This window comes from Mercenaria mercenaria, chromosome 9 (assembly GCF_021730395.1).
Source record: "Mercenaria mercenaria strain notata chromosome 9, MADL_Memer_1, whole genome shotgun sequence".
In the NCBI taxonomy this organism is placed as follows: Eukaryota; Metazoa; Mollusca; class Bivalvia; order Venerida; family Veneridae; genus Mercenaria; species Mercenaria mercenaria.
This window is the reverse complement of record NC_069369.1, coordinates 20,806,995-20,830,054: the sequence shown is the minus strand read 5'-3', so window position 1 is coordinate 20,830,054 and position 23,060 is coordinate 20,806,995. Positions and strand designations below refer to the sequence as shown.

Here is a 23,060-nt window from a genome sequence, read left to right as displayed (position 1 = left end):
CCAAAATTGTTTAAATTATGCCCCTGGGGTTAAAAGAGGGCCCGCCCTGGGGTCACTTAGTTATTATGTGAGTTATATAGGAAAAATACTTAAATCATCTGATCCTATTTCCAAGACTGTTTAATTATAATTACCTTATGACCCGAAGTAATATGATGTCGCTTGACTGTGACCTTGACCTACTGACCTACTTTCTTGTTTTTAAAGATACAGCCTTGAAATTTTGATGACATACACAGTTTTGCACACAAATCGTAAAACTGAATTTCATTGACCATGAATGTGACCTACTGACTTTCTTAATATTTTATCATCAGTTTGACATTTGAAACATGTAGCTCATATTACTCAGGTGAGCGATCAAGGGTCATCATGACCCTGTTGTTTTTTGTTATTTACACCCTTCATGCTTATCAGGTTCTATCACAACATTTACAATGTTTGGTACATGAAAGAAATTTAAAAATTATGTTTCATATGTAAAATCATGAAATTCATATAGCATGTACAAGATTATCAATGTATATGTGGTAGTAAATGTTTATGGGGGACCTGTATTTCCTAGCATTACTCCCTTCTTTTGTTACCATTTGTCATGAATACTTTTATGTTTGCAGACTATGGAGTTTCAGCATCATCAGAGAAAGAGATATGTTTCTCAGCTGCAGAAAATTGTAAGTTTTATTAGCAGAAAGTTGCATGATTTACCATCATGTTTATAAATCATGTGTCAGTTTCCTCATCAGCACAAAGAAATTTATAGTTTCTCATTCATGGAGTGTTTGTTTGTTTGTTTTGGGTTTAACACCATTTTTCAACAGAATTTCAGTCAACCTATACAGTGTTCCTGGATTCTGTACCAGTTCAAACCTGTTCACTGCAAGTAACTGCCAACTTCCCCACATGAATCGGAGGTGGAGGACTAATGATTTCAGACACAATGTCGTTTATCAAATGGTCATGGAAAACATACGCCCCACCCGAGGATCGATGTAGCAATGCTCTAAGCCATTCCAAAGATGTGCAGATATTTATAAAGTTTAAATGATACCAGCGTCCATTTGTAATTATATATTGGTATGAAATCTGTTTCTTCTTTTTAACATCTCCATTTACCATGATTCAGACATAAAAGCAAAAGCTAGTTTTTAGCTCGACTATTCGAAGAATAAGTAGAGCTATCCTACTCACCACGGCGTCGGCGTCACACCTTGGTTAAGTTTTTCGTACCAGTCCACATTTTGACAAAGTCTTTTGAGATAAAGCTTTGAAACTTTTAACACTTGTTTACCATCATCATGGCCAGTTATAGGCAAGAGAACATAACTCCATCAAGGATTTTGGCTGAATTATGGCCCCTTTTGACTTAGAAATCTTGGTTAAGTTTTTCGTACCAGTTCATATTTAGACAAAGTCTTTTGAGATAAAGCTTTGAAACTTTCAACACTTGTTTACCATCACCATGTCCAGTTATAGGCAAGAGCACATAACTCCATCAAAGATTTTGGCTGAATTATGGCCCTTTTTGACTTAGAAATCTGGGTTAATATTTCGTACCAGTTCATATTTTGACAAAGTCTTTTGAGATAAAGCTTTGAAACTTTCAACACCTGTTCACCATCACCATGTCCAGTTATAGGCAAGAGTACATAACTCCATCAAAGATTTTGGCTGAATTATGGCCCCTTTTGACTTAGAAATCTTGGTTAAGTTTTCGTACCAGTTCATATTTTTTGTAAAGTGTTTGACATATGGCTTTGAAACTTTTATCACTTGTTTAGTATAACAGTCTTTATCTGTAGGAAAGAGAATATAACTCTGTCATCTATTTTGGCTGAATTATGGTCCTTTTTGGACTTTGAAATTGGTTCTGTTTTCATACAAGTCCATGTTTTGTCAAAACTATTTGACATATGGCTTTTAAACTTTGAACACTTGTTTATCATTATGATTTCCATCTGTAGGCAGGAGTACATAACTATTTTGACTGAATTATGGCCCTTTTTGGACTTTGAAATTGGCTCATATATTGCCATTTAGTGCAAGACTTATCGAAATCAAAGTAATACAGGAACATTGTTTGTCTAATCTATTTATTTCTTTTGTCTGAATATCCGTGGAAAAATTTTGACCCCATTCTTCAATCAATTCTTCGAATAGTCGAGCGCGCTGTCATCAGACAGCTCTTGTTTGTTTCCTTAGTACACGTAGTATATCAAGTTGCTCATTTCTGATAATTAATATACACTGGGACCCCATTATAACGCTGTCGTCGGGGTCCAAGGTTCGAGACCAGCGGATCTAGCAGGGTTAAATTTATAACGCGGGTTGATCGTATCAGTGGTATATGCAATACCCCACCCACCAGTTATGTATTAGACATATTTTGGATGCTGTTTTATGTAAATAAGAAATAAGAATCGTATAAACGGGACATTGATTTACCTTAAATGCTACTGAAAAATACATTAAAAGAATTATAACGCTGTGTCGTCTTCTCATTTTGTCGTGATTCTAAAAGAAAATTGGAATTGTGTATCCCGGAAGTAAACAATATAATGCTGTGTGAGGAGTGCACGGTCGTGAGAATTACATATGCAATGCAATTGCACTGGGGGTTTATGTAACTAAAAGAAGAACGCGGACAGTCTTAAAAAAAAAATTAATTTTGAATACATGAAGAAAATCAATAAATAAGATAGAAAATTGTTAAATCACCGTCGTTAATATACGATATTAAAAAGAGAGAACATTCTCAATATGGCTTTCCGTGCGTCGAATCTTCGTTAATTCCGATGAACTGAGGTGATGATTATGAAAAAACGGCTGCATTTTATTACAAAACTGGGCCTGTTGTTCGATTTTATTCACTCAAGTGTTCATGTCATCTGCTTAATTGGTGCAAACTTAACGGTTTGATAGTTGACTGACCGCTTACACGCTTGTTATGCAAACAGTCTAATTTTAACACGGTACTGATTGCCTAATTGTCATATGTCTACATGTATTCAAACTTTAACAAAGGCGATACGCAAACAAGTAAGCTAGCAGACAATTTTTGGTTTTTGTCACAGCTGTCATGGCAAAGGTGTTAAAGTACAAAGGGTACTTGTAGTTTTAACGCTGGTTATGATCAAATTAAATAACATCCGCAGACTCGTTTGTTCGTTTTTTTTACCCCCAAAAATTCCGGGTCCAAGAGTCTACCTCGATATAACGAATACCGCGGTATATCGAGTAGCGTTATAACGGGTTTCGAGTGTATTTTACTTTTTTTTGCAGATTTTCTATTCAAATGAAATTTCTTCAGACATATTTGGTATTTCAGGTGTCAAATCAGAGAGAAATTGTGGAACAGCATGAGAGGGATTTGAAGGCAAAGATCAGAATGAAAGTTGACACCATGGAAAAGTAATATACATATATTTAGCTTGACTATTCAAAGAATAGTAGAGCTATTGGACTCGCCCATGCTTCTGCGTACACGTCCAGATTTGGTTAAGATTTTGTATATAAGCTGGTATCTCAGTAACCACTTGTGGGAATGGATCAAAACTTCAGCAAACTCAGTTCCAGGCAAACTTAACTGCAATGTTCCTTGTGTGATTCCCTTTCAGATTCCTTCAGAACTATGTCATCTGTGCAGAATTCTTGCATTGCAGTCAAAAAGGAAAAATCCTCTTACACATAGCTGGCCCAATTTCAAAATCATTTTACAGAGATGTTCCTTTGGTGACCTTCTTCCAAATTCATTCATTTCCATTTTGGAGTGTGGTAGGTTTTCCTTATACAGATATACTAAAAAAAATTTAAGGTAAATAGAAAAATCTTTAAACATCATTATCTTGTAAACTGTTGCTCTACTTTTGAAATAATTCTTTAGTGATCATATACCAGTGTTGTTCAAATTATTCTAGTTTGTCAAAAACATGGCCACCAGAGGGTTCTTTTTAGCTCACCTGAGCCAATGGTTCATGGTGAGCTTTTGTGACCGCTCAGTGTGCCTCTTCCGTCCGTCAACATTTTCTAAAAAAGCCTTCTTCTTGAAAACCACAGAATTACTCCAAACCTCACAGGAATGAGCAATCCAGGGTCATCATGACCCTCTTGTTATATGTGTGTAGTGGTTCCTGTATGTTTAAAGTGGATAAATACATTACTGTCAGAAACCTCAGGCCTAGTTTCAAAATAATTACACAGATATTTTCCTTACATTAACTTTTAAAGTTTATAATAGAGTTGATCAAACCAGCTGTGAAACCCAGGTGAATGATCCATTGTGAATATGGCCTCATACGTGCCATAAATAATTTGCCACATGACACTTGATTTCTACCAAGTAAATTAAATAGGTTGTATTACTAGTACCTTTGATTTTGCAGAGAAAACACAAAGTTGAAAGAAGAAAATTGCTATTTAAAGAGGCTTATCAGTGAAAAGGTAAGAAGTGTTAAGATTGAAATATAGACAAAATTGTTGCTGCCTTTGTGTCCAAATAATTTTTGCCCAGATATTTTGCACTTATTTGCAGTTAAAAGTGTAACATATTGGGATGTTTAATGGTGCTTGGTCACAGATTACCGTATAAGTACTTTTTTCTGCGGGAACTTTATTTCTGCGTTTTCTGCGGAAGACAATAAGACCGCAGATTAAAAATCCGCAGAAAATTTTGTCCTGACATGCCGTGATACGACGATACAAGTTGCCATTATAACCCGGTTCTGTTGTTTAAGACAATAATAGAGCCGTTTTAATTATTGTGTTTCTGTTTAATAAACCATAATAAAAACATCGAATATGTTTTGATTTTCTTTCACCATTTAGCAGGCAGCTGTCAGTTTCAATTTTCTTTCATTATGTGACAAACACAATCCATTGTATCCTTTGTGTCTATTGTCAACCGATATCCGTCTGGCGATGGTCATGTTTACCGTTATTTGTATGGGACTTGAAAAAGGCGTGATTAACAAAAATTATCACACCGTTACAATGTACAGATAAAAATGTTTGCAAAATATAGATTCAGGCATTTTTCGTGTCTGTTTGATATGACCGTATTCGTAAAATGACTGTTTCTCCTTGCATTTAACAATTAACATTATGTGATGATGACGATGTTACATCAGTACCCGTCAACTTTTATTTTCAAACCGGAATCCAACATAACTATCAAAATAACAACAAAATACGTACCTGTCTATTTGAAATTAATGAAACAACCATACAATACAGAACCGCACAAATAAATCCCATCAACGTGAGAAGGAAGACACCGCAGAAATAAGGTACGCAGAAATTTAGTACCACCTCATTTTTGAAAAAATCGCAGAATATTAAGCCCGCAGAAATAAGTACTTATACGGTAATTGCTTTTGTGGAATTATTTGAAATAAAGTAGCAGACTCATATGATCATAGTTTTGTTGTCTTGCTGTAAACAAGACTATACAAGAAAAAATATCAGTATGTTTATTAACATTTTATACTTACAATCAGTTTTAATAAAAATTGCATTTATAACAAACAATATTCATATTGATAATTATATTGTTATGATTTTTCCCAAAATAAAGAGTCATGGAAGTATAATGAGGTAATGTAACTTAAGTTTGACAAATTGTTCTTTGAAAAGATTGTTGTTATCGTTTTGTTACCTAATTTAAGAAGGCATTCATTTGGATCATGACATTTAATGTCTTTATGTTCCATTTCCTTTGAAAAAAAAGTAGTCTGACTTTATCTGCTTTTACCTGTAGACCTAGACATAGACAACACTTTATTTCATCTCAAATCATATTACATGATGTATGAGCGAACAGTTGCTCTAAATACAATACAATTATACGTGACATGGTGTTATTAATTTCAATTCTAAAATATGTTAGGAAGTAGAATTACATTTTCACTGACTGGACTGTTTTAGGGGTAAGGGCACATCCACATTACAGCAGATAAGTATTTTACAGTACTGCGAATGTGTCTCTAGCCCCATCCCAGACCTACAGGCAAAACAAATACCATTTTTATGATTTTGATCTTTATGGAGCATTTCGGCAGCGGGAAAGGGAAACTATAACTTTTGAAACAGACTATATTTAACTAAGGTATTTTGTTTACTAATGTAGAATACACAGGTCACGTGACAATGTGTATTGACTCGATCACTGGGTCAAAGCTATTAAACGTGTGAATGACTACACATGGGCGTGTTTATTGGTACGTTCTCGCAATTGATTGGTTCTCTTGGTAAAATTGATATACAATAGTTATTCACTCTTTATAGATTCTTTCATTTATAGTTACGTGTCAGGTTTTCACTTTGTTTGTACAAATGTTTCTTCCTAAGTTGGTGCTGCCATTTAAGATCTGTTGAACATGGGTGTAGTTCAAGGTAGGCATGATTAGAATGATCATACAAGGAGAGTTGGGGCAACCTTGACAAGGTTTTGAAAGAAAGTTTGATATACTATATTTTTGCCCTCTTTCTATGAAATTGATCGGTGCATTTGGACTGTTTTTAAAAAAATGGCAGGAAACATGTAAAAATGATCAAAAATTAAAACAGGTCTAAGTAGCATTCTTATTACCTCATTTTAATAAGCTGTCATTGCAGTCTATAAAAATGGTTGCGTGCAAACAATACAACACATATTAAGTTTTTTATTGATCTTTAATTCAGTTGACCCATCAAAAAAAGAGAAAACAACATACCATCTTCAAAGTCACTGCAGAAACCAAAAATATAATTCTTTGTGTTTTTTTATGCTCACTTTTCTTAGTTTAGGTGTTAAAGAAAATGAAAAAAATGTCCGAGCTAGCTATATGCCTCCAAAAAATTTAATTAATTGATTTTTTCGTTATTTAGCCCAATTTTATGGCTATTATAATAAAGAAAGTTTGTTTTTTAAATTAACTGTGTACCCTTAATACAAAAAGACAACTTTGCCTTATATTTTAAAGAATATCAAATAAATACCACAGGGTATTATATAAACGTGACTTAGTATTTCACCTTACAGAACTGATTAACAGTTTGACCAATAAATGTTTCACTCCTGATATAATACACATTATTACCATAACTTAGATTTCAACTTAATTTTGTGATCTAAACACAATGCAAGTGTAATAACACCTTAATTTATTATTGCAATGCAGAAATGAAGCGACTTTTTAACAGTTTTGATTCTGAAACTTTGATATTTTTACATATTTAGAACAACAACAATGAATTTGATTCAAGAAACAACAACAGATTTTCAACTTTGAGTTAACTTACGAACAGTTTTATAAGAACAGCTCCTCACAATGCTGATTTGTTACATATCAAAGTAACAATGTGCTATTAATAGAATATAACCATGATAACTTCTGAAAACATAAAAATGTCAAAATGTTTCACTCCTGACACGTTTGTCAACTTAAACACTAAGAATAAATAGTTCATCCTGCACATTCAAGCTCTGGTATGTTGAACTCCATTTTGATTCCACTGCAAGGCAACAGTTTAGGCTGAGTTAAGAGTTTGTTAAGTATCATTTAGTGACTGCCAGGACACACCATTGTTTGATCATGTTTGAACTCCCGGAAGGCCTCATTGTCTTCTGGAGGAATCTCAACTGTATTTCCGGTTCATCAACCTTTTCAACCTGCAAAATTATGTGAACTGCAAGGTTATATTTAGAAATTAGAGCTAAATATTACATAAGTCATATTTTATAAACATAACATATAAACTTGATAATTAGCTCGACTATTCAAAGAATAGTTCGCGTCGGTGTTTATCGTTTTTTTTTTAAATTAAAGTTTCTTATCAGGTTATCAGGTATTCTAATGATGAATTAACTGTCTAACTTTATAAGTCGTCGGCGTCCGCGTTCCGATTTGGTTAAGGTTTTGTATGTAAGCTGGTATCTCAGTAACCACTTGTGGGAATGGATTGAAACTTCAAACACTTATTCACAGTGATAAACTGACCTACACTGCACAGGTTCCATAACTCTATTTTTCCTTTTTACAAAATTATGCCCCTTTTTCGACTTAAAAATTCTTGGTTAAGGTTTTGTATGTAAGCTGGTATCTCAGTACCCACAAATGGGAATGGATTGAAACTTCACACACTTATTCACTGTGATAAACTGACCTACATTGCACAGGTTCCATAACTCTATTTTTCCTTTTTACAAAATTATGCCCCTTTTTCGACTTAGAAATTCTTGATTAAGGTTTTGTATGTAAGCTGGTATCTCAGTACCAACAAATGGGAATGGATTGAAACTTCACACACTTGTTCACTGTCATAATTTGACATGCAATGTGCAGGTCCCATAACTCTACTTTGCATTTTTTCAAAATTATGCCCCTTTTTCTGACTTAGCAGTTTTTGGTTAAATTTTTGTATGTAAGCTGGTATCTCAGTATCCACTAATGGGAATGGATTGAAACTTTTCACACTTGTTAACTGTCATGAGCTGATAAGCACTGTGAAGGTTCCTTAACTCTTTTTCCCATTTTTACAAAATTATGCCCCTTTTTCAACTTTTATATTCATTCAATTGACAAGGCTGTTGAATAGTCGAGCGTTGCTGTCCTCCGACAGCTCTTGTTTTATTTTATTTGAAGTGTCGGTTTCTAATATTGTAATTAAACCCCCTGAACATCGAAGTTCTAAGGCGGGTTAACTGGTTTCAGGTTGTCTGACTGTCAGTCTGTTCATCTGCCTGTCTGTCCATCTGCCTGTAGAGTCTAGACACAATCTTGTGCTCACCAATTGTTACCCAAAACAACTAAAGTTGTAAGGGGGTATACTAGTTTCATTTTGTCTGTCTATAGACACAATCCTGTGCACATCACCTCTCCTCATCCCCTTGACACAATTTGATGAAACTAACTTCACAAAAGTGAAATTTAACAACTGTAGTTGTACATGGTGCAGGTTATGTTCTTTCAGAAAAAAAATATGCAGAGTTACTGGACTTTGTTTTTTGTTACTATACTATATACATCGTCTGCATATGCATTCTTGTTCGTGCCTAATTAATCTCCTGAACCCATGCACACAATTTGATGAAACTTAAGACAAGTGATCAGTAGTAACCCTAGTTGTGCATGGTGCTTGTTAGGTTCTTTCAGAAAAAAATACTGCACAGTTATGGGACTTTGTATTTTGTTAATAAACTATATACATACATGTGCAATCTTGTGCACTCCTAATATCCCGAACCATTGCATAAAAATTTAATAGAACTTCACACAAGTGATCAGTAAAAACTCTAGTACAGTGAATGGTGCATGTTAGGTTCTGTTTGATAAATATTCTGCAGAGTTATGGCACTTTGTTTTATGTTACTAAACATACACTCCACGTAATTTTGCAATCTTGTGTGCATCAAATTGCAATGTACTGTATCAGTGTATGCAGGGGAGTAGGGTACATTCATCAGCTTCAGTGATAGCCTTAGTAATTTTAGTATTACCTTCAACAATGATACTGCTTGTTTTCTACTTTTCTTTTTTCCATTCTCTCTGTTTAGATTTCATTCTTTCATCTACAACTTTGTTTGATTATCTTTCTTTTCTCACCAACTCTTTTGACTTGTTGTTGTTATTTTCAGTTTCGCCTTTTCAAGTAGTTCCCCATCCTTTTTCAGCTTTTGTAAAAGTTTTCAAACTCTTTCTGTGGATGTTATTCTATTGGTTTCAGTCTTTTTATATTCTTCATGATTTTTCTGATGGCTGGAAGGCTAACAATAAGTTTTCTCATCTTGGCTGCTTCATATTTACTCTATAAAATGAATGTATGCAATTTTACCACTTTAATGTCAGGAGTGAAACATTTTTACTCATGCAAGAAATCATGCTAAAAAGAAAAGATATATGCTGTAATTTGTTATTTTCAGCAATAGGTAAATACATTTGATAAAACATAAACAGGAAAAACTTAAAAGTAATACATAAAAATGTTTTACTTTGTGGACATAGATATTTATAAGATATATTTTCTACTGCTAAACTATTAATGTATCAATTTCAATTTATAGAGCAGTAAAACACTTACCTTAAATGAACTAGATTGTAGTGATATCATCCATTCATCACCCAGAATTTTAAAAACTGCCCAGCTGAACAGTGTTGCTTTTTAATATGCTAGTTTTAAGAATAGCACCAAAATTGAAAATAATGTTTCACTCCTGACATTTACGTATGAGCCACGTACTCCATACAAAAACACAAACTTCACTCATGACTGTCTTTTATGATTGCTACACTACACACACTACTTGGAAAAATACATCTGGGTACATGTATGTTTTATTTTCAAACACGGTGGCTCATTAAGTGCAAATGTTTCACTCCTGACCAAATTTGGGTCCACTGCGATATACCTTGTTAAAAATAGTTTTGAGAGATATTATGATTAAATTATTACTTTTTTAAGTCATTTATACATGTTACTCTATAATAGTAAGTGTAGGTTATGAAATACCATTTATTAGTACCAAAAATTTGTAGTCATTTACATAGATCTATTCTGATTTTTTATGGAAATTAACATAACCGCCCTCATTCCTTTTCAGCCTTGTATTTTGTCTAAAACATTCTTATATTATCCATAGTTTTATGTTATCTTTTAGTCAAGACATTCAACTTGAATAAAAAATACATGTTTTACTCTCTCATATACATTTTGACATTGAAATAATATTTTGAATTTTAATATTTTCTTAAAGTGTCACACTTTTTTGTTGCACTCCTGACATTTTTGGCATGTTTTTCAGACATAACTTTTTTTCTGTGAAGCAATCTTGACCAAACTTTACATACAGCTCTATGACACCAGTTGGCATTTTTAGACAAACAAATCAGCATCTAATAATGCATGATATGATAGTAGTTTAAGAAAAACTAAAACTAGCCTTTTTTTAAAAACGGCCCATTTGCTTCAGGTTTGAAACATTTGTTTCCTATGATATCACACCCCTTATCGTGCATGATAAGGTCCAGAACTCTGGTGCCAATATTTCATGGATAATGAACCCTTTTTAGAGGAATTGAACTTAGGGGCAACATGCAAGCTGCATCCAAAAAGTTGTCTGCTCACAGTTCTTATCCAGTATTTGCTACACTTGGTCACTATGTTTATGGGCATAAATATCACAGCCAAGTTCAATAACCAGTGTTTCTAGAGTTACAACCATTGAATTTTTCACAATTGCAGAAGTTGACAGTGTCCATGTCCTTACTTCCAATGTTCAAAAGACTGGGTCAAAATGTTTATAGGCATAATATCTCTGCTAAGTTCAGTAACCTTCTGAATTGTCTAAGTGGCTCTGGAGTTATGGTCCTTGAATTACTAAAAATTGCAAAAATTGACAGTGCCTGCTCTCTAACTTGAAAAGTTCTGATCAGATATTCACCAAACTTGATAATAATATTGATTTGCATAATATCTGAGACAAGTTTGATCACCAGGTGGATACTCTTAGTTACTCTTGAGTTATGGCCCTTGAATTACATAAAATTGTGAAAACTGACAGTGTTGTCTTTAATAGCTCCATTGTTCACTAAGTCAAACTGTTAAACATAAATTTGTCAATTTGATATTTTTGATGATTACCTCTGTTAAATAGATCTTACTTACAAAGTCTTTGGAAAAAGTGCTTTTTCAGATATATGTTTTTATGTATGTACCATTTAATTAGAAACAGTATGAGACTTAATTCAGCTATTGCTGTGTGAAAAATAATTACATTTATTGCGTATTACGTGACTCTTCTTGAGGCATGTAAGCTTTGAAGTTTTTGTTTGGTTAAGATTCTCAATGAAATTCTGTGCATGTTGTTAATGTTTACACCATTCTGTTAAACATAGTTTAGTCTCAGTATAGTGGATGCAACTTGACCCCGATGGTTGACCTTTGCATTATAATACATAATGAGGCACAACCTATTATTGAAAAGGAGTGTACGTAAACATGAGCTTCACAAGAAAAAGGAAATGTAAATTTGTGTAAATATAAATTAGTGTATTGGAAAGTTTCAACTGATCAAATGTAAGTATATATACTTTGATACTGCACTGTATACAAACTAATTCCATATAAATATACACGGCTACCATAAGCACCCTTGATTTCTATAATGAAATAATCGATACTTATATGGTGCATATTCCAAGTTACTTTTTACCTCTGGCTGTATATAATACTTATGAAAGCTGGTGATATTCGCAGAAATCCAAGACCATCCCTCGCTCACTTAATCCTTACAGCATACCACCATACGTCCTCTCCCTGTATAATGTTCAGAGCATCTACAACAAGATCGATATACTTGTGTCTGAGCTGACCGACTTTGATATTTTAGCTTTTACTGAAACCTGATTAAATGATTACACTTTTCATACAATCTTTCCATCCACCGATTCGTAATTCGTCTTCCCGCAACAAACGGATACTTTTCGGAACCTTCTACCGTCCTCCAGGATCGGACTCTGTCTACTGTCGATACTGGTATTCCTGACATAATTGCAACAGGTGACTTCAACTGGAACATTATGGGCCAACGCTCCAACTTGAAAATTACCTCACTTTGTCAAGAAAATAATTTTACCTAACTGATCCAATATCGAGAACTCAAGCTCTATACTTGACCTCTTCTTTATTTCTAATCCAAGATCTATTGTAGCTTCCGGTGTCAGCGACCACTTTCTGGAACAGGAGCTCAGATATCACATTCCCACTTATTGTATATTTAATTCTGTAAACCTAAGTCAATAACGTTCACTAGGCTTATTTGACCTCTTGTGGCAAAGCTTTTCGTCAACAGATTGGGAATCGTGTTTCAACGCAGATATCAATGTATATGCTTCTTGCTTAATTGACACAATTATATCGTTATGTAAAGACCTTATTTCCAACAAAATCCTAACTGTACGTCCTAGAGATGTTCCATGGATGACAAGCGCAATACGAAGAAGTATTAGGAGGTGTCAGCGTGCGTACAGAAAAGCAAAAATGAATCTGAAGAGCAGTGGTCAAAATTTTGAAGGATCCGTAATGACACTATACGTTCCATCAAGCAAGCCAAAGCGGCGCATTACTTAAATCTCACAGACAAACTTAAGACCGGTACATCCTCTTCAAAAGACTGATGGAATACACTGAAGCCTTTCATAACTAAAGATTCTACTGTTTCTATTCCACCCCTCATCGATCCAGTCACGAATACGCCAACCACAAGTGACGCGGAAAAGGCTGACCTGTTAAATACGTTTTTATGCAAATCAGACTCAACTAAATGATGACGGTAAAAATTCCACCGTATCCAACCATCCCTCCTATCGAACGCCAACTATCATCTGTGACTCCTATCCCGAATGAAGTTGAGGATGTTCTTAGAAACTTGCAAATAGGTAACTCCAGGGGTGGTATAGTACGTCATCAACAGGTGCGCGCAACACTTCCCGATGCGGCTTTTTTGTGTCAAAACATCTCGATTCGGTGAGTAAAGTTGCGATTATTACATTGATAACTAATAGATTCGGAAATGACATATAGTCGAAAGTACCCGCACATGCGTCTAGTTTATCATTTACGTTTGCATTTTTCAAGAAAGCCTTCCGTTTAAGAGAACATTCGTGCACAATGCACTTCATGGAAACACTTCCCTATTCACCACATCATATTATGTCGCATAACAAGAGTTTATATGCATTTCTGATAAATCCAAGCATTGACGGGTGTTCTTTTATGGTAAACAGATGTCAGTGTTACCTTGATTAGTCATTAGAATCTAAACTTTCCGAAAAATCAGTAAACTAAAATTTCGCCTTCCCGGTTCACCAACTGAATTGATGTCCTTCCCGGCTCACCAATTTCCAGCATGATTAACATCGGGCTGGTGCTCATGTAAATGTGATCACGCTTGCCTGAAAGTTCTATTAATTCGAATAACTGATTGTTAGAGTGCTTGCACTAGATGGTCCGTAAACTTCATTTAAGCATTTGAAGATAATATTTAAAGAACGAGGCATATCTTGAACATATGTTGTGTACTATAAACATGCATATGTATGATATAATTGTGTTATATCATGTCCTTAGATTTGTTATTTTAGGTACATGAAAGATGAAAAAGGAAACAAAACTTCTAGTCTGCATCAATGGAATTGTCATTATATGTTAAAAAGGATTGCTGAGTGATCGGCATGCAAGACATAATTGACGTATTATATTTTCCAAAAGCTGTACGACATAATATTTGAGAAGTGGAGAACATCCTCTAACGGAATTACCCCAGACAAGGATTTCAACGCTCAACTAGGTCTCCGTACCAAACTTTGTCACGACTATGTCGGTTGCTGCTTGAAGGTATGGATATAAATAACTGATTTAATTTCAATAATGTTACAGTAGATAAACCTTAATAAGGGGTATAGTTAGATAGGCACTTCGACACATGATATAAATAGAAAGTATTTTGGAAACCATTAGTTAACTTGTTACTCTAATTTGTTTTTCATGATAACTATATATGGCGTGTCATCGAAAATAGTCGAGTATGATGGCTTTGATTCCGAACTTGAGTACAAGGCAAGACTCGATGAGACAAATAAGAATTTGCATTGATAATTATGCTAAGTAAAGCAAAATTATACAGTTAAATTATTATCATGTGCTGTTTTTTAAAGGAGCAACCTTTTAATATATTTTTAAAGGTATAAAATCGCATCAATGCAGTTTAGTTTTTAATGATATGCTACTATTTAATTTTGTTTAACGTTTCAGGGCCATGTGATCATCACAGTTGCTCGGGGAAAAATGAGAAATTACTGTATCGCGCCAACGAAATGTTCTTATTAAAGAGTTTTAGATGTTCGTAGGGAAAGACCAAGAGTGACTGCAACCGAATTATAATTGCCACGTAGTAGAATGGGACATCGATTGAATCTACACTAGAAAACGGTTCAGGATTTAGCATTTGACTAATGTTCAGATTTTGCTTGGAAATCTTAGTGCACCCAATTACATGTTAAAACTCGAAGTGAGCTTGAACAGTGGTAGAACAATTTTACTTGCAATGTAAATTATTTTGCTTTTCTTAAACTGTTTAGTTGTTGAAAATGTTGTTGTATAAAAGATTATTTAAAACAGGAAATTTTACTGATTTTTTATTTAAACGCTTACACAGTGGAAGCCGTTGTGACATAAACAATACGCACATACACTCTCAAGACATAGCAACATCTTCCTTTTTATCAGCTAATGTTATATATTTACACAAATCAACGAAAGTAGATTTATTACTTGATTGTAGCAATTCTAAATTTTATACACACTTATAAATACGAGTATAATGATAACGTTTCATTAACTTTGGACGTAATTCTTTATAACTCAACATTTAAAAAAATGAAATTCACCTTAAGTTTCATAAGATCGAATATCTGACACATTCTTTCCACAATGTATGCTTTAATTTTCTTCGATCAAGAAGAAGTGTACATCTCTATGTCACATATTCTCAACAATTGGAAATAGTCAGACACCACAGAAAGACATGAAGTGGAGATCAACAAAATCAGAATATAATAGGTCTTGAAACAATTAAACTGGTAAATGTTGAGGTTTTGCGCAACTACGCTAATTATAACTCAGAAATGTCATTAAAAACACACAAAAATTGATAAAATGGCAATGTAGTATAATCTGTGAACGTTTATTGACCGAAACATAGAGATAACAAGAATATTTACATTGTTGTGTTTTACCCGTTATGAGCATTAGTGTCAACTACATTTCATACAAAGTTTAATACTGCTGTTGCCTTTCATCAAAATCTGTCAAATGTTATTTAGAAGAAAGGAGAGGCACTGACAAGACTCTGTGACTTCAACACAGACAGACAAAACAAAACATGTTTCAATAAAAATTCACAATTGTTTGGTCACGCAAAATCACATTAAATTCCGTCGACAAAAGCTGTCCATGGCTAATTATTGTACGGTAGTGGTCACACGTAACAGTGAGCTGTTTTAAACGGTGTCTGCACATATTGCCAGTGAGTGAGCCTCAAACAACGACTACTTTTGTGGTCTTCATTTCTGACTTTTTCACAAACATCCACAACAAGCGGGTATTGTTCTTTCTACAATTCTGTTTTTTTACGTGTCATTTTATTCCCAAAAAATGCATGAATTACTATATGCAGTTTATGTTCATCTGTCTACGGATATCATACTGCTAAACCCCAAATGTTTAGCTTCATAATTTAATTCTGATAAACAGAATATCTCCGGTGTTTCTGTTGTGATCTGAAAAAGAAAGAGTAAATCTGTCATAATATAGCCCTTGAAGGTAAATTAAACACTGTTTTTACTGACATAATCGTTCATTGCTAAATACTAGTTTTGCTAGTATGGCAACCGAAGTACCATGCGTCAAAATAAATTGAAGGGCTACATATAACACGACGCCACACGGGCGGTGAGCCGGGAAGTGCATCGTTTTACCTGGTGAACCGGGAAGGCGAAATTTTATATTACTGATTTCTTTGAAACTATAGATTGCAATAATTAATTAAGGTATCACTGACCTCTGTTTGCCATAAAAGAACACCCGTCAAGGCATTTAGTCATTAGAAATGTAAGAAAACTCTTTTTATGCGATGTAATATGGTGTGGTGAATGGGGAAGTGTTTCCATGAAGTGCATTGTGCTCGAATGTTCTCTTAAACGTAAGAATTTCTTGAAAAATGCAAACGTCAGTGATAAACTAGAGACACATGCCGGTACTTTAGACTATATGTCATTTCCAAATCTATTCGTTACCAATGAAATAATCGTAAGTTTACTCACCGAATCGAGATGTTTTGACATAAAAAAGCCGCATCGGGAAGTGTTGCGCGCACCTGTTGATGACGTACTATACCACCCCTGAACTCTGGTCCCGGTGGAATTAGTAACCGTATACTGTGCGAGGCATCTCGGCTATTCTCTGCATTTCGCTACCGTTCCTTTTAGGTCCTGGAAATACGCTAACGTGTGTGCTGTTTTCAAGAAAGGCGACTCCTCTCTCCCAAACAACTATCCACCTATATCTTTTCTCAACTGTGTAGAGAAAATATTTGAAAAAGCTTTATTCAAATATATTTTCAACCATCATCCCGACACAAATTTTCTCACTCCGATGCAGTCTGTTTTCTTACCCGGCCATTCCATTGTTTGTCAGTTGACCTTCCTCAATAATACATTTGGCAAAGCTCTGGATGAAGGGCTCGAGGTAATGGCTGTCTTTTTTGACATCAGAAAAGCTTTTGACAAGGTATGGCACAAAGGCCTTCTTGTAAAAATACAAAAGGCTGGTATTACCGGATCTCTACTTGAATGGCTCTCAAATTATCTTTCCAACAGAAGCCAACGTGTTATCCGATACATGGTTAGTACAGTTCAACCCTGCAAAATCTGAATCCTTACTGTTTTCCCGCAAAGAGAATCAACATTTACACTTACTCCTCTTCATGTCCGGATTTCAAAATTCGGAGGTTTTCTATTAACATCTTGGTGTCACTCTGTCAAATGATTTGTAAATGGCATCGTCATATCACAGGTAAGGCTTGGAAAGGGTTCATATTATGCACAAGCTGAAAATGATCTTAGAAATCTCTCGAAACGATATATGGAATATGAAGATGTAATCTGGAATAATTGCACAGGATATGAAAAGGACCAACTTGACAAAATTGAAAATGAGTGTGCCAGAATCGTAACTGGAGCTACAAAGTTAGTATCACTGTATGACTTAAGACGAGAAGGGAGTAGATAGAAGGCGCGATCACAGAATTATTGTTTTTCAAAATGTGCAGAGGCACCGCTCCTTCGTACCTGATCAGTCTCGTCCCGCCAGTCGTAAATTCAGTATCCAACTACAGTATTCGATCTTCCGGATGATATCAAGAGTTAAAGAGGCGTCTAAAAGGCCGACCAACCGATCTCTTGCACCTCGGGTGATATTTCATCCACCGTGACTTAACAGACTGAAAAGTACCATTAAGTGTAACATATAATACAAATTCTTTATTAATAAAATAAACGTAATGGAGGATTGAGGCAAAACGACGAAACGTTCACTTTAGAAAAGGTCCAAACTTGAAATGAATTTCACTTTCTAAACTTAGAAAAAGTAATAAACACATATTATACTGATATATATGATATTCGTAATCGAGTACAGTTTGCAAGGTCAAGCAATTGAATTTGCTTTGATGTTATCTTTTCTCTTTCTCCCATAATACAAGGAACATACACACATGCTATCATTATGTAAAACTCCATTTTCAAAAAAAACAGAATATGCTTATAATTAATAAAAAATATACACTGTATAACTTATATGGAAAACGGTCAATTATAATCTTTGGAAGTGATTATTAAATATATGTATAAACAATTCCATGACCTCTCAGTCTTCATAAAACCAAGACAAACAGATGTTTTAAAGCATATTTCCCTATGTCGTAAACGACATCCTGTATTTTGACTCCTCAGCATGATGGATATCATTTAAAAATGCCCTCTGCGGCAAAATGTTTAAATCATATGTGACCATACTCGGGTCCCTTTGGAGAGCCAGAACGTCGGTATAGACATACGGACAGACTTGAAACTTGCCAGGATTATTCCCAGATGATCGGTCGTTTGACATGTGAGGTAAGATCGATCAAATTAGTTTGTACACAAGTAGTATTAGAATTACCGCTTTTGGCCCGATTTTGACCCCCCTGACCCCCTGACCCTATTCTAAAAAATCCAATGCTGACCAATTTCAACAAATTTAAAACAAATTTTAAAACAATTTTTAACAAATTATTGTTAAAACCTATAGTAAAATATGATTAAACACTTCCACCAAATATTTGCCAAAATCCTGCCAAGTGGCAGCAATGTGGCAGTCGCTGCCAACTTGACAAACTTTTGGCAGAACGTTGGCAAACACAAATTCAACCAATCAAAAGCCTGCCATTTTTCTGCCAAGTGGCAGCAATGTGGCAGTGTCTGCCAACTTGGCAAACTTTCGGCAAACTTTTGGCAGATTATTTTTATTGATAAAATGTAACTTATTTGATCTTATTTTCAATTAATAACTACATTATTAGTCTTTAAATAATTTTAAATACATTTGATATAGATGAGTTTACAGAATAAAATATATTGTTTGAAAGAAAGAAGATTTACGGATAATATAACCCCCATTATGTTATAACAAAAAATGGGAGAAAAATGATAAAAGCTACCTGTTCATCTTGTGGAAAGATGAAATCAAAGTTTGTTAAAAGTACAGGGGGTAATTTAGATATTCACAAAGCAATGTTACCTTTATTACCTAAGAAAGGTTTAACACTTCCAGGATATAATTATTGAGGGCCAGGAAATCCCCTAGATAATGGACCCCCTGTCAATGAACTGGATGCAGTATGTATGGACCATGATTTTTGCTATGACAGCGATGTAAAAAAGGGTACATGTGATAAGCAAATGCTTTCCAATTTAAAAAAAAACAAAAATCAAAAACATTTGGAGAAAAGATTGCAAAACATTTATTGTGAAACCTATAATTAAAACGAAATACACACTTGGGTTGGGACAAAAACAAAAGTCAAAAAACGGGAAAAGGGGTAGAGTATACCCCCGGAATCACATGGAGCGATGAATTAGCAGAAGAATTACACAAACCAATTAAAAGAAAATTTAGGAAACGAAGAGTGATAGTTAATGATATTGATGATACTTGGTCAGCTGATTTAGTTGACATGCAAGCTTTTCAAAATATAATAAAGGAGAAAAGTACTTGTTAACCGTTATTGATATATTTAGTAAATATGCTTGGGGTTATTCCATTAAAGAATAAAACTGGAGAATCTGTTACTGAAGCATTTGAAAAAATAATATCAGAAGGACGGTTACCAGTAAATTTATGGGTAGACGAAGAAAAGAATTTTATAATAAAAAGTTTGAATCATTTTTGAATAAAAAAAGATTAATATGTATCATACATTTAATCAAGGTAAAGCTGTAGTAATTGAAAGATTCAATAGAACTTTAAAAAGAATAATGTGGAAATATTTTACAGCAAATAATACTTATACTTATTTAGATAATTTGCAGGATATGGTTGATAAATATAACAAAACAAAACATTCTAGTATAAAAATGACACCAACCGAAGCTAGTAAAAACTTAATAAAGGTACTGTTTACTTTAATTTATATGGTGATTTAAAGATACCAAAGAGTAAAGAAAAATTTAAAATTTGGTGATCGAGTTCGTTTAAGCAAACTTAAAAGACATTTTGAAAAAGGATATACACCAAATTGGACAGAGGAAATATTTATAATTTATAAAATTAATAATACAAATCCCAGAACATACTCTATTAAAGATTTAAATGATGAAATAGTTCAAGGTTCATTTTACGGACAAGAACTTTTACCTACTACACAGAAGTTTTTAGAATAGAAAAAGTTATCAGACGAGACTATAAGAAAAACAAGCTTTAGTAAAATGGAAAGGTTACAATGAAAAATTTAATAGTTGGGTACCATTTAGCGATCTTGAACAAATTTAATTTAGAAATAAAAAGTTTAATTATATAAATGAGCAATAAAAATCTAATTTCTAATAATAATGGAATAGAAAAAATAGATCAATTAATTATTCACTTAACTAAACTAGCTGCTGCTTACAGAAAAAGTTATAAATTTTGTGGGAGAGAAAATACTGGATTATATATTACAGCGGGTTTATTTTTGGTTGCTCAGCTGCATTAGCACTTGTTCCAACTATTCCTATATTGTAGCAGTTGCTGGTGCTGTTCCATCAGTAATTACCATATTTACTAACAGACTAAACTTGACGACAAGAAATTTTTTTAAAATCACATCACCACAAAATAAAACAACTTATAACAAAAGCACATATCGGAAAAGTAAATAAAGAAGAAGAGAAAAAAGTTGTTCAGGATATTTTTACAATACTATTAGAAATGCAGAAAGAAAAAAATTATTCAACACCTCTTGAAATGCATATGAAGGAATTTAAACTTAACGGATATAAAAGTAAAAAAGAAGAAGAGTTGTATTAAGATTATTAAAGATTTTTTCTATAAGTATTTATATAAATGAGAAAAATTATATCAGTTGAAGGTAATATTGCATCAGGAAAAAGTACGTTTTTAGATATTATTAAAGAATATAATCCTAATTTTAATATAATTCCAGAACCAATTCCCCGAATGGCAGAATGTTATGGATCCAAGCGGAAATTCATATAATCTTTTTGAACTTGCTGCTCAAGAACCTTCCAAATATTTATTTCCTTTTCAAGCTAACAACTTTAAATAGTCATATAAAAATGTTATCTTCTGCTAAACAGTTTGATGGTGTTTCTGCCCTTTGAACGTTGTTATTTAACTAACAGTAACGTTTTTACAAAACAACATCACGACAACGGTGTTATAAATGACCCCGAGTGGGCAGTATACAATCTTTTCTTAACTGATCATATTATAAAACCATATGGAAAAAACCCAATTGATGGATTTGTTTATGTTAAAACCGACCCAGAAATATGTTTTAAAAGACTTCAAAAAGAAACAGAACGGAAGAAAACAAAGTTGGTTTAGATTATTTAGAAAAACTACACAAATTACACGAAGAATGGTTAAAAAAGAATGTTTCAAGAAGTATTAAAATTTAACAGTTGATAACAATTAGAAAAATGACTTTAAAATCTTATTCAAAAGATATAGATAATATAAACAAATTTCTCAAATCAATATAATTTCATTAGGTGCGTTTTTAAAGATTTTTTTCTATAAGTATATTATATATAGATGGTTAATAGAAAGGTAGATAGAATTATTATGCCAAAATTATCTAGCACTTTAGGAGAAATAATGAATCCAGATGAAAATTCATATAAGAAAGTTCTTAAAAGAAGAAACTTTATTAAATCAAAACTTGATCAAATAGTTAGCGATGAATATAAAAACCACGTCATTGATAAATTACAAAATGTTATAGATCCTTATCTTCGTAAAAGAACTTTATTTGAATGGGACTGTGGTTGTCTATTAACTGAAGAAGAAAATGATGAAAGATTATGTGATTGTCCCAGACCAAATAATTATCGAAACAATCCTAAAAAGTTATTGTAACCGACTGTGATACTAATGAAGAAAAAATATTTAGAAGCACTTACAAAGCATCTAAAGAATTTGGTATTAATGCTGGGTTAATAAAAATGTGTTGTGAAGGACAAACCGAGTAAAATGTGGAATATCAAAAGTTAATGGAAAAAGATATGTTTAAATATTTTATTTCTTCTTAAAGATAATTTAAAACTTTATTTATTTTATTATTTTTTTAATTATTTTTTTAATTTTTTTTTTAATCCTTTTTTGCTTGAAGATTTTTTTTTTCTAAATATAATATATAGATGGAAATTGAGGGATCTACAAACAATATTATAAGAAATTTGAAATTAAAATTACATATAGACAAGATCCAAAGAATCAATTATATTTAACTATAAACGACTCTTATGAAATACTTAAATCTGAACTTAAAACTTTAAAAGGTATAAAATAAACGTTGTTTTAAAAATAATTTTTGCAAAATGGATAAAACTGATACAATATATAAATCAGCTTATTTTCAATCAAAGGCTTTAGAAATTATTAACACAAATGAAATAAAAAAAACTTTCCATCAAGCTTTTGATGAAATAATAAATAGAATTGGTAATTGGATTTCTGAAGGAAGTGGTTGGAGAATAGAGTCAGTTGATGCTCATTATATAAATAGATATAAGTATAGTCCATTGGCTGCTTCAAGTTATTTAGAATTACCAAAACCATTACAACATCCAATGAAAGGATTAATAAATATAAAGAATGATGATAACGAATGTTTTAGATGGTGTCATTTGGCTTACAAATTTCCTGTTGAAAAAAATCCTCAAAATATTTCAAAATATAAAAAACATATAAACGATCTTGATTAT

The 23,060-nt window shown here is 33.2% G+C and overlaps 1 protein-coding gene and 2 long non-coding RNA genes across 6 annotated transcripts in view; 2 read left to right on the top strand and 1 right to left on the bottom strand.

Moving 5' to 3' along the window:
- The window catches only part of LOC123546618 (probable E3 SUMO-protein ligase RNF212), a 29,035-nt gene extending 23,401 nt beyond the window's left edge, over window positions 1–5,634 (top strand). For 3 of the 4 annotated variants that reach the window (XM_053550967.1, XM_053550968.1, XM_053550969.1), the window contains 4 exons: window positions 618–674; window positions 3,329–3,411; window positions 4,383–4,440; window positions 5,573–5,633. In XM_053550967.1, coding sequence (XP_053406942.1) covers window positions 618–674; window positions 3,329–3,411; window positions 4,383–4,440; window positions 5,573–5,596 — 222 coding nt within the window. In that variant the 3' untranslated portion in view covers window positions 5,597–5,633. Of the gene's footprint in view, window positions 1–617; window positions 675–3,328; window positions 3,412–4,382; window positions 4,441–5,572 lie in introns of all 4 variants that reach the window. The other variant, XM_053550966.1, reaches the window with a different exon arrangement.
- A 7,785-nt stretch (window positions 5,635–13,419) lies between these two features.
- Window positions 13,420–15,652, top strand: LOC123552280 (uncharacterized). The gene is made up of 3 exons (XR_006686592.2): window positions 13,420–13,500; window positions 14,118–14,370; window positions 14,788–15,652. It is a non-coding gene; the product is annotated as an uncharacterized LOC123552280 (long non-coding RNA).
- Window positions 15,653–15,702: 50 nt separating this feature from the next.
- On the bottom strand, window positions 15,703–17,197 carry LOC128559429 (uncharacterized). The gene is made up of 2 exons (XR_008372346.1): window positions 16,857–17,197; window positions 15,703–16,313 (listed from the first exon to the last, which is right to left on the bottom strand). It is a non-coding gene; the product is annotated as an uncharacterized LOC128559429 (long non-coding RNA).
- Window positions 17,198–23,060: the final 5,863 nt, after the last annotated feature.